General features: G+C 49.5%; 1 protein-coding gene across 1 annotated transcript in view; it reads left to right on the forward strand.

The window, feature by feature from the left end:
• The window catches only part of LOC109300508 (protein eva-1 homolog C-like), a 53,098-nt gene that overhangs the window by 20,555 nt on the left and 19,717 nt on the right, over nucleotides 1-12,826 (forward strand). The window contains exon 2 of the mRNA XM_019521169.1: nucleotides 8,496-8,695. Within this exon, the coding sequence (XP_019376714.1) occupies nucleotides 8,496-8,695 (200 nt within the window). The remainder of the gene's footprint in view (nucleotides 1-8,495; nucleotides 8,696-12,826) is intronic.

Below are 12,826 nucleotides of genomic sequence, written 5' to 3' on the forward strand. Positions count from 1 at the left end.
TTACCCCCAGACTAGCGAGTGTGCTCCGGGAGAGGGGTCGGCTGGACATAAGGCGCCCCTAGGGAGGCATTCGGAGCCTGGAAGGTGGTCGGGCACAGGGAGGTGGGCGGCTCGACACAGGAGCACCCCCTACTGGCCCGCCTCACATGGTGGAAACAGCGGAGGGATACGAATACCCAGCTGTGTTCCTGAGGTAGGATCTCTGCACCCGTCACAGGCATTGATGGGGGCGACCAGATCCAATCAATTGACAGCTGGCCACCATGGTCCAGGTACAATCAGTTGGTGGGCTGGATCTGGCCAGTGGGCTATATTTTTCCCACCCCTGTGTTAGCCCAATAATTTAGTGGTTAGGGCTGTAAGCCAGGGAGCAGGAGCCCTAGGTTCTAAACTTCACTGGACTAAAGGCTATGCATTGCCCAGTCTCTTCTTCTTCAAGCTGGCCCACTGCTTAACTCTTGGACAAGCAGCACCAGAGAAGTCTTTGCCCTAATAGGATCTTGAATATAGGTTACAGGCCAAGACCCCTGTGGTTGTGGGGCAGCCTGTCACTAAGACCCTCCTCAGCCCACACACCTCTGTCTCTCAGCTGCATTGGCTGTAGGATTTTCTGGCTGAAGCCTCAGGTTTCCATGGTAACCAAGAGGCCTTGCTACCGAATTTAAGCCCACTTTGCTACAAGGAAGGATGGGCTCACCCTAGTTGCAAATTGGGCAGTCCCTGGGGGTGCTTGCCCGTGACACTGTGCCGACAAGAATAGGGAGTATGTGTGTCTGTTGAATATTGTGTCATGGATAAGAAAAGGCTCACCCAAAGGGCCTCTCTGGATAAGTCTGGCCATATCCGTGGGTGCCAGGATGCACCCAGGCTGAAGTGTGCACTGAAAAGGGAACTGGAAATAGATCCCAATGCTGTGTTGTAACCATGTCTTACTTAATGAAGCCTTGCAGCTTTTGCTGCTTTGGGATTCTCTGAGAATCCAATCGCACTTCCACTGGTTTCAGTGGTGCAGACCTAAGCCCTAAAGGAGTCTAGGAGGGAACCTTTTCACATGGATCCTTCATTAGGTCAGTCTGTGCTATTCAACTAATATATTAGCTATATATATATATAGTGCCTTGAGCTGGGAGGAACTTGCTCTGATTTTCTTTCCTCTTTTATCTGAGTGAGACAGCTGCTCTAATGCCTGAGGTGTAGTGTGATGGCACCGATAGGAAAGGATTTGTCTGAGAAATGCCATATATGTGTGTGATCTCTGAGCCTTGTCCATAAAGTTGATTCCTTGGTCTATTTCATAACAGAGAGATGGTTTTTTAGCTTTGTCTTCTTGCTGCTTCATTTATTCCCAATAGACCCAGTATTGCTCTGTTAATTGATTTGTGAAAATACTTAAAAAAAAGCCACAGGGGTGTAGGTTGTAGCCATGTTGGTCTAAGGACCACCACCACCACCAACAACAACAACAACAAAAGCCATGTACTTCTAGCAGGGGAAGCCCTCTGCTAGAAGTTTTCATGTCAGACAGTGGGTTCATCATATTTCATGCTATAAAGGGCTGGATCAGAGTAAAAAGAGTAGGGGAAGAAGCTAATATGTGAAAGGCTTAGTTCTTGTGTCACAGCTGGGTGTAATTCTACTGACTAGAGAAATTACTACTGACTTGTCAGACTTTAAGTCTCCATGGACAGACCATTTCCTGTGGATGCTCTCCTCAGGGTTAGGATGGAGTTCCATTTTTAGTGGGAGGGCCTCCATATAGAAAAACCTGGAAGAGATTTTGACGGAGCTCTGCGTAAAGTAATACCTGGCTCTCCTCTCTTCCCACAGTCAAATATGTTGTCTCTTCAGTCCCCTACTTATCTGATCTCAGATTCTTTACAAGCCAGTGCGTTGTGCCACAAGGGCACTAGATAGATTACAAATGCTGGCAGTTTCCAAGCAGTTGTATAAACTAAAACATCTACCTGTTTCTAGGGCTCCAAACTGAGGCCCTTTAATAAGGTTACATCTATCCAGCAGTTGCTTCAGAGTAACACAAGCATATCAAAGTGTGGCAGGACACTTGGGGTGCCTGCCACTTTAGGAGGTCAAGCTGCCTGTGAAGCTGTTGGCAGGTGCGGGCCAGGACTGATTGGAGTCAGCTGACCCAAGAAACCAGCAGATGAGGCTAGACCTGATAGAGGGAGTCACCTGACTCCGGGGGGAATCACTTGACTCAGGAGGAGGGCAGCCCAAAATGAAGATGGCCAAACCAGAGCTATCTGAAGAGTAGGAGGGCCCAGAAGAGAAGGTGCTGAAGGGAGTGACCCAGAGAATCTCTGGCCTGCTAGTGGGCCCAGGGCCCAGAGAGGCCAGAGATAACGGCAGCAGGAGACTGCCAGAGCCACAGAAAGCCTGGAGTTTTCAACTGGCCCAACACTGGGCCAGGGCCTAGGAGAGGCTGAAGGTCCATGTGTGGCCACAGCTGAAGAGGAAGTGGTTGGAGAAACTGAAGCCAGGAATGACTATGGCTGGGACAGGGCCACTGGATGTAGAGGAGGCTCCAACAGTGCCAAGACCAGGGGGCCCAGAGGTAGGAGAACCAGGGGCAGAGGAAAGAGAAAGCTGATCCCAGAAAGCGGTTGTATGAGAACCAGGGAGATCAGGGCTCAGAAACAGAGAGAGCTGGGGTCAAGGGAGCCCAAAAGGGTGACATCAGTAAGGGGTCAAGGAGCTCATAGATAGGGTTGTTAGCCAGGGACAACATGGGTCTGGGGACAGTGGCCAGGCCCTAAGTTGGTCCTGGGTATGACCAAAAACTGCATCCTACTGGGGTTTGGGGTCATGACGGTGGGACTGCCCATGGTGTAGCAGCCCCTAGAAAGTGCCACCAGGGCCAAACCCCAGGAAAGAGAGAGTCTAAGATCCCCTAAAGCCCCAGCCCCTGTTGCCTTGTGGATAACTCTAAGGTGGGGAAAGACTAGGGGAGCAAAACCTGAAATAAAAGCACAGGCAGAACCAGATGGTCCAGAGGCCTAGGAAGGGGCTGGGAGTGAATGGGACCAGGAGGGTCCAGTGGCCCAGCAAGGGGCCAGAAATAATGTGGTAAGACCAGAAGGGTCCAGTGGTCCAGCGAGTGGCTGGGAATAGTGAGGCCTAGAGAGGGGCCACATGAGAGACCAAAGGGTCTGGCAGCCCAGAGGGGGGCTGACTGAGAGGCCAAGAGGTCTGAGGACCCAGGAAGGGACCAAGGGATCTGGAAGCCCAAAGGGGAGTTGAGGGAGGAGCCAAGGAGTGTGGCAGCCCAGAAAGTGGCTGAGTGAAGGACTGAGGAGCCTGGAGACTCAAGTGGAGTTGTATGAGAGACGGAGCAGTCTGAAGGCCCAGAGGTCTGTGGGAGTGTAGACATGTGACAAAAAGAACATCCACAATGATGCTATCTGCAAGGCATGGGGCATGGTGTAGAGGAGGCATGGAGCCATGCTATTAGTCCATAAGGCAAAGGACCACGGCCACCAAGTGGTCATTAGCACAAAACCAGGTCTGGGAAGCCCTGGCGCAGCATCCCTTTTTTATTCATAAAACCATAAAAGACATCAAGGTGTGACAGGAAAGTGAAGGGGAGACTGTTCCCAGAGCAAGCAGGGCAAAAAGGGAATTTTTGGGGCCACCAGGGGCTTACAGCAACTTCTGGGGATGCCACACTGCTACACAAAGGCAGGTTTAAACTAGCTCAGGCACCAATAGCAGTTTGGCTGCAGCACCGTGGAGTTCACTGGGAGTTGCAAAACCTGTCTGAGAAACAAAATAAACCCGTGGGGGTTATTCCACTATGGGTTATATGCTTCCCTGACTAGTTTGCTACTGGTACGTGAGCTAGATAGTGTATATAACCATAGCAAAGAAATGCCCAGAGCCACCTCACTCCACTGGGGAAGAAGCTCTTTTTTTAGATGTAGGAGGTCCATAAGTTCCTGTTAAGCCAAAGGGCTTGCAGAGCCCTTTTACTACCTTTCCTATGGGCTGGAATGGACTTCCCTTGTGCTTTTAGGATCACTTCTTAACGAGCAACCACTCATCTTGAACTTCCCTCCCTGTCAAATCATGGCCTCTTAGGGCCTTGAGAGCAAGCCTCCTGAGCTTATGAAAGTAGGCTTTTCTGAACTCAAGGACTTCTGCATTGCTGACTGACTTGCCAGCTTTGTGAAGGATTGTAAAAGTGATCATCAGTTCATGGTCACTGTCACCCAGTTTCCCTTCGATTCTTAGGTTACTGACTAGTTCATCCCCTTTGGCCAGTACCAGGTCCAGCAGCGCCTTACTTCTTGTTGGCTCATAAACTTCTTGAAACAGGTAGTGCTCATCCACGCATGTGAGGAAGCTCTGTGACTGATCAGATTTGGCTGAGTGCTCTTCCAATGAGATGCCCGTGTAGTTGAAGTCTCCCATGACAAACATGCACTGAGTGTGTGCAGCCTCAGCCAGTTCCCTAGTGAATTTATGGTCCAGCTCTTGTTTCTGATTTGGACGTCTGTAGTAGACTCCTACCATTGTATCCCATTCATGTTCCCCTCGTATTCTAACCCAGAGGGTCTCCCATCGTCTTCCGTGGGTGCTATACTCCGCTTGTAGGGAAATGTACTGCTCCTTCACATAGAGAGCTACGCCACCTCCCCTTTTCTCAGCATGATCTCTCCTGTACAGGGTATAGCCATCTATACCCATGGTCCCATAGGAGAAGTCCCACCAGGTGTCTGTTATCCCTATGAGATTGTAGTCGTTTCTGGTTAGAAGAAGGACCAGTTCCTCCTGAAGGACCCCAAGCTCCTCGCATTTATATAGAGGCAAGTAAGTGTGCCGTTGGAGCCCTTAGATTTCCTTACACTCCTGGAGAATCTCTGTTCCTGGGCTGAGCTAGTGATGGGTTCCCTTGAGCAGCCTAACCTGCTGATTTAGTGGTTGATGCTTGGTGAACTTGCACTGGTGGTTGTCCGCCCATCCCCCAGCCAGCTTAATTTAGAGCCCGGTCAAGCAGACCAACCATTCTGGCTGAAAAGAGCTTCTTCCCCAGTGGAGTGAGGTGGAGGCCATCCCTTCCCAACAGGCCGCTGCCTCTCTCTCTGAAGTGCAGACTGTGCTCATAGAAGCCAAAGCCTTCATGATGGCACCAATGTCACAGTCTTCTGTTCACTATTTCAATTTGTCTCCCTTTTCAGCCCGTGACCTGTAACTGGAAGGACTGAGGAAAAAAAATCTGTGCCCCCAACCCCTGAGCCCTGCTCCCAGAGCTCTATAGTCATTCATGACCTGGATGGGATTGCTCCAAGCCATGTAATTTATGCCCACATGGATAAGGAGCATGGGATAGTGGTTGGAGGGCCAGATAAGTTTTGGGATCCTCTCAGCTACCTCCCAGATATGGGCCCCTGGGAGACAGTAGACCTCCCGGGCTAAGGGATCAGGGCAGCAGATAGCTCCCTCTGTCCCCCTCAGGAGGGAGTCTCCCGCAGAAACTATTTTGCGATTCTTCTTAGGGATAGTAGCTGGTCACATTTCTTTCTCACTTGCAGGAGCTGGCAGCTCTGCTGGCTCTACTGGTGCTGCAAGGGCTTTGTAACTTTTGCAGATATCCAGGGGGGATGATGACCCTAGTGCAGTGAGCCTTGGGGCCAGTGCAACCTTCATCCAGCCCCTAGCTGAACAGTATGGGAGCGCGGTGTCCACTTTTGTCCTAGCTCTTCCCTCTTCTTCCTTGGGGTAAAGGCCTGGCAGCAGGAGTCAGTCTCTTGATCACTCTCGATCATCTGTACATTTCAGCAAGCTGTGAGCTATATACATCATCAGTCTGTAGCAGAGATTAGCGGTGTGCAGCATCCCCTGCTGTAATTTAACATGAAGAGATCTGCGGGGTGGTTTGTTAAGCGGTGCTCTCTGTAGTAATTTACTGTGAATAGTGCACTGAGCATTTTATGAGATTTAAAACCGATGAGTGATGGAAATATAAAACCCACCATTTCAAGTTAGGGGGTGTAACGGGACCTTCTCAGGGCTGATTTGCCTTTGGCCCACCCACCTGTTTCTGGGCCAACCGCCTGCCTTCTTGCCTGCCATGCCTTGTTGTTAATTAATTAATTATCTTAATTAGGCAGGAGGCTGCCCATTTCTTGCCCTGATGCCAGGGGGTGCTATCTGTGGCTCCGTTCCTCCCCTACACCGCAGCCCAAGTCTTGCAGATGGTTTTATAAATTCTTTTTTATGTCGGGGTCTCAGCTGCTGTGGGCTTACCCCTTCTCTCTCTAGCTAGGCCTGTCAGTCAAAAACCCCCACTAATTAGGGCTTGACTCCAAGGCTTTAGCTCTCAAAAACTCTAGTACCACAGGGCTTCTTGAGCCCCTTATCACGGTGCCCCTTGGCGCTAATGAGGCCTCCTCTACCCCTACAGCCTCAGCCACAAACCACCAGCTACCAACACAAACCACAGGCTTCTATGGCCATATAATGCAAAAATAATAATAAAGAAATAAGAGAGGCAACATGCCTGCTTACTTTAGATGATAATGTTTCTGGTTCACAGTGTGGCGTATTCTTCCAAAACAGGCTGCTGCTGTGGCACTGTGGTTATTGGGAATCCCCCTCTCTGCTGCCTCTCTGACCTTCTCCACTCACCGTTTATAGGGTTCTGGCCTTCCCCTTCCTGTCACCTGACCGGCTGGCAGGGCCTGAGCCTTAACCCCTACTTGATCGGCCGGCTGTGCCTGGAAGGTTCTGGATTTAAAAGAACCACCCTGTTTCTTGATAACAGGGCTAGGGTTCCCTGTTACAGGATGCATAGAATGCAACCCTGGAGAACTAAACCTCCATCACATGTACAAGTGGCCTTGGAGTTTTTAAGTTGAGACTGGATATTTTTCTTTAAGATGTACTTCAATCCGAAATATTTGGGTTTCTTGCTTAGAATACTGGGTACAATTCTCTCACCTATGTTATGCAAGATATTAGACTAAATGTTCATGATAGTTGTGATAGAGGGCCGTCTTGTGGCTGGTCCAACCATTGGCCTGCCCACCTTTCCTGCTATGCCTTTGATGTAACTTTGGAAGTTGTTTATAGACAGGAGCCTGCACATTTACTGCCCAATGCCAAGGGCATAATACATGGCTCTGTACCATCCCTACACCATTTCCCATGCCTTGCAGATGGCATCACTAGATGGTTCTGGCCCCACAATGGGGCTCACTTTATGCCTGCCTGACATTCGGACCCCACCTGGATTCCTCCCTCTCAGGTGGTCTAAACTCCGCCCTCATTCTGGGCTGCAAAACTCCCTAAGCCCTTTTCCCTTTCAGCAGTGGCCCCCTCTGGGACCTTTGGACACACAGGCACTGGTCTTGCCTCTAGGCCAGTCAGGACTTCAGGCCTCTAGCCTCTGGCTGTCCTTCACAGGCACCCTGGACCTTCAACTGTCTGGTTCTAGCCCAATCATGGGCCAGTCGAGATTATTTTGAGTACATTATTGAGCTGCTCACCCTCTCTTTAGCAGGTTTGCCTTCTTTGAGCCCCTCCAAACACTGTGCCACATAGTTTTTCTGGACCCCTCCTGGGCCTGCTGTTCTGCCCTCACTGGGCTCACTCACTTTCTGCTCAGGTTGGCCTATGTGCAGTCCTTCAAGCCCCACACAGACCCTACTCTATGCAGCCCATGTGCAGTCCTTCAGGCCCCCCATACGGACCTTACTTTATGCAGCCTACTCATTCTCACATACCCCCTCAGTGGAGCTAGTAGGCCTTACCCTCTGTGGGCCTCAGGTGTCTGATGCCATGACTGGGACCCCTCACCTGTCCCATCTATGGGATAACCCACCAGGTCATGGGGGCTGAGGCTGTATGGTGCCCCATACTCGCCTTTTACAACAGAGGCACAGGTGTGACATTTCCTTGGGGCCACCCCACCACAGGCAGTCCCACCACCCCATCCATCCCTAGCAGGGTGTAGTTTCAGGTAATACCCCAGGACCAGAAACCTCCTCCATCCCCATAGTTTCTACCCTTAACCTCCAGGTGTTCTGGGAACAGCAGATCTCTAGCTAGGCAGTGTTACTCCAGTGGCCTCCCTACAGCAACTCCCCGCTCAGCTCTGAGGGCCTGGGTTTATACCGAGGCCGCCCATCCTTATCCGTCAATCCGGGAGCCCTCTTGTGGTCAAGTGATTGCTTCAGTCATTAAACCTAGTCACCCCTGCCACTGCTGCACAGCCTGTTCAAGCCTCTTAAAGTGGCAGACACCAAAGTTGCCTTTCCACAACAGTCCTTAAGCTCTATGCATCTATGCACTCTCCTATATTGTTTCTTTAATAGTTTTGTAATTTTACCAAAACCTTGACAGTCCCAATCTGGATCTCTTAGCTTAAACTCATTCATTTATGAACCTTTCTGTATCCAAACTTTGCTGCTTCTCCAACTGGCTAAGTTAGCTCTCATTGCTTTTTACCCAGCCCTAATAACCTCCTGTGTTACCAGGTTACCTTCGGAAGGTGCTGAAGAACCACACAACCCATGCCTGTGATGGGGAGCAACTGGTTATCATCTGTCCCCACAAGACCTCCATTAGCATCCTGTCTGCATTTTATGGTCGCCGAGTCCCCAGCCAGAACCTCTGCCCGGGCACCAGCAATGTCTCTGTTGAGAGCAGAGAGTGTATGTCTCCTACAGCCCGACAGGTAAAAGAGAAAAAACCTATGAAATTCACATGTGCCAGCCTTCCAATGGAAGCTATCCCTGTGCAATTCACAGAAGTTCTCAGGGTGACCAGGAACAGTTCAAGGTTAAGGCAAGATTAGAAATATTGTCTGGATAGGACCTCCTGAATATTCCAGAGCTTTTCCAGTGCTTCCCGAGTGCCTTTCAAACTTCTTCACTATTAGAACAGTGAGGCGCTAGAATAGATTGCCAACAGAAGTTGTGGAGTCTCCATCATGGGAGGTTTTGAAGAAAAGGTAGAATAAACATTGCTCAGGTATGATCTAGGAGTAGCTATGCTTAAAGGTCCCTGGTTAGAGGGTCTTGCCCTTTTTCTCAGGATGAGACTAATCCACATTTGGGATCAGGAAGGATTTTTACCACCTGGTCAGATTGGTATGGACTGTTGGGGTTACCTTCTTCTGTCATGGAGGGGCATGGCCTGTTTCCTTGGATCTCTCAAGTGTACTAACAACCTTCGCAGCAACAGGACACTTAATGCTGTTGTCCTTCTGCCTTATCTGTGGCATGTTAGGGTGCTGTGCCTTGTAGTTTTGTGAAAGGGTTGATTGTGTAGTTTTAGGAATAGGCTAGACAAGGACTTGTATGCTGTGATACAAATGATCATGCCTTGAGCAGGGGGTTGAACTAGATGACCTAATTTTCTATGATTCTGTCAGAGTCCTCTGCCATCTTCCTAAAGTAGTGTAAGACTTGTTGGTATTTATTCCCCTCTCAGTTCTGTGTTTGCAAGAGGATCTGAGGTTGTTATTTTGTCAGCAGGGTAATGAAGAGCACGGATGCAATAGGACCTCTTTTGATTGGTTGAGTGGAGCTCATCTAGTGGGACTGCCTAGGCTATGAGCCTAGGAAGGTGTAATATAAATTTACTTTTGATCCAGAGGTGGATTTGGAATTATCACACAAAACAAAGCAAATTGTGAGAAACAGGTCTATGGTAGGTCTTGAACCAGGAAAGAATGATGGTCTGGCTTCAGCACCAGCTTAGACTGCAACAATTTGGGTCCAAGGCCTGCTTTCGTATAGACTTCTGGTATAACCTTGGATAAGTCCCTTTGTGCCTCAGTTCTCCAGCTGTAAAAAAGGAGGTGATAGCACTTCTCTTCCCCACAAAATGAACTGTGGTGAAGGTAAATGCATTAAAAATGGAGGTACTTGTTACTAGGAAATATAGAAAGTCAGATCCTGGGCATCTTATAAGAAGGCACAGAGACCTTTTATGGATCCAGAAGGGGCTGCCACCCCTGCTTGGCAATGGGGTACAGCTGGAGGGAGTCAGATATTCCTGGGCAGATTCCCATGTGGGAGCATTTAGAAATCTAAATGCTGAGGGAAAAGGGCACTAGCTGAGGGAAAAGGGGATGCTGAAAGAGGTGGTTGTTGCTGGAAGAAAATGGAGAATGTTTATGGCCTGAACTGAAAGAGACAATGTTATTTGCTTTTGATTTTCTTTGTTGAGGACAGTGGGCAGAAAGGCCCAAGCTTGCTGTGTTGAAGGAAAACTCCAAATAAAGGACCTGTGTGTCTTACTGGACCCTGAAAGAGGTATGGCTGTGATTCACACTAAACCAGCTGGCAGAAGGGAGAACCAGTTCACACTTATACCTAAAGCTGTTGTGTTCTACCACCTAAGCCACAAGAGGCTGAATAATGAACCAAAATAAAAATCAACCAAAAAGTAAAAGATAGGAATGAAAATAATAAGAACAAAATAAGAATGGAAAATTTAAAAATATCGATATAAAATTTTTAATTTTTTGTATTAAAAATAGTTGTAAAAATATGCGTAAAAGTTAATAAAGTTATTTAAATTAATGAAATGACACTTAATTAAATTAATTAAATCCCACCACTTTCGGTCATCTGTATATATCAGCAAGCTCTGAGCTATAGACATCACCAGTCTATAGCTGGGATTAGCAGTGTGTGTCTCCCCGTGCTGTAATTTAGTATGAAGAGAACAGCAAGGCGGATTGTTATGAGGCACTTCCTGCAGTAATTTACTATGAATAGCACACTGAGCAGTTCATGAGATTTAAGACCCATGATGTGTAAACAGTGATGGAAAAATAAAACCGTCTCAATTGAGGGAGCACAGAATGCAACCCTGAAGAACTAAACCCGTCACGTGTACAAGGGCCCAAAGAGACTGCCTTTCACTTGCCCTTCAGACTTTGTTTTTAGCCTGGAAGCCATCCAAGGCCAGAACAGCTGCAGACAGAGCACACCTTGTCTTGGTGACACTGGAATTAATTTGGAACTTTAGGAAATGTACGTGGCAGGGACTAAATACAGAAAGATTAGAGTCTTAATTTTGGGGTTAATACAGCACCAAAGACAATCAGTGTCTCCATTTTAACTCATGGTTACTTTCACTAATGCTGTTGTTTGAGAGGTGTTTTGTATGAGCATTAATGGCTAAAGGAATTTTTAATCTGATGCCTGAATAGTGAATACTTAATGCATAATATGCCACTTCACTGGAAAAAGACCTGTCTTCAGCGGGGCATTATGAAAGAAACAGATTTTGTGCCAAACAGATGGAAAGCCAGCTAGAGGAAAAGGATTTGAAACATTGCTTGTAGTGTGCCTCCTAGTCTGGGTGTGGATCATAGGCTTAGGTGGGTTGGGGAGGAGAGGATTGTAAGGGTGAAGTTACATGTTACACTTAGACCATACTAAAGGCACTGAAAATTTGAGTTCTGCATATTAAAGCTCGTTAACTCATGCTAAGAGGCCCCTGAGCATCTCAAAATTACACCATTTCAGGTGAGGGTTAACTCTGGGCTGTGCTACCTAGTTTGTTTCAGGGCAGGCTTGTCCAACATATGGCCCGCGGGCCGCCATGCGGCCCACCAAGCCATTTTATCTGGCCCAAGGCACCTGCTCCACGCTCCGCAGCAGTGGCAGTGGCGGTGGCGGGGCAGCGGCGAGGCAAGGTGGGCAGGGCCGGCCTGCAGGCCCCAGCTGGCAGTAAGGGGAGGGGAGCTGCTAACCACCGCGGGGCTGGGCCCATCAGTGAGCCGGGTCCTGCCGCCACTGCCCCAAGGGCTGGTCAGACCTCAGCTGCAGTACTGTGTCCAGTTCTGGATGCCACAGTTCAAGCGGGATGCGGACAACCTGGAGAGGGTCCAAAGAAGGGCCACTCGCCTGATTAGAGGCCTGCAGGGAAGGCCCTATGAGGAGAGGGTAAGGGACCTTAACCTCTTCAGCCTCTCCAAGAGAAGGCTGAGAGGGGACCTTGTGGTGGCATACAAATTCATGAGGGGAGAGCAGCATGAAGTAGGTGACAATCTGTTCACCAAGGCACCTCCTGGAACGACAAGGAACAATGGCCATAAGCTACTAGAGAGAAGGCTTAGGCTGAACATTAGGAAAAAGTTCTTCACGGTCAGGGTTGCCAGAATCTGGAATGGGCTCCCAAGGGAGGTAGTGCTCACCCCATCTCAAGAAGAGACTGGCCAGGCACCTGGCTAGGATCACCTGACCCCAGGGTTGGTGACTCTTTTCTTGACTGCCAGGGGCAGTGGGTTGGACTAGATGGCCCACTGAGGTCCCTTCCGACTCTATGAATCTATGAACTGATGGGGCTTTCCTCAGGGTTTGAGCTTCTGGAGCTGATAAATTGGCCCCTCTTCTCACAGCCCCACTCCTTTGATGATTGACCCTGTTTATGGCGGGGACAAGGGTTTTTTCATGGTTGTTGGCAGCCTGGCCGCAGGCATCTGAGGCAGGCAGCATGTGCCTCCTCCCCTTCAGCTGGGCCAGGGCAAGGGTGTGGGGCTCCCTGTGGGACAGCAGTGGCTTCCCACTTCTTTTGAAATCTGAACTGCCAGGACTCTGGGTGGGTGGGAGGGTTGGGGGGGAGGGGCCTGCCATTCAAGTGGGGGAAAGAGTCAGGGGGGACCTTCAGGGTGGTGGGGAAGGGGGCATGGCCAGGCCACCAGGCACAGCGTTGGAGCCCCAGCCCTTCCCATTCCCTCCAGCCCATGCCAGGGCCTGACTCGCTCCAGCCTGGTCATGATGAGAGCAGCTGGGGGTCCCCTCCAGCAGGGCTGACCAGACCAGGGTGCTGTGGATTGGGGGGGGGG

This window comes from Gavialis gangeticus, unplaced genomic scaffold (genome assembly GCF_001723915.1).
Source record: "Gavialis gangeticus isolate Ggan-Ray unplaced genomic scaffold, GavGan_comp1, whole genome shotgun sequence".
Classification (NCBI taxonomy): domain Eukaryota; kingdom Metazoa; phylum Chordata; order Crocodylia; family Gavialidae; genus Gavialis; species Gavialis gangeticus.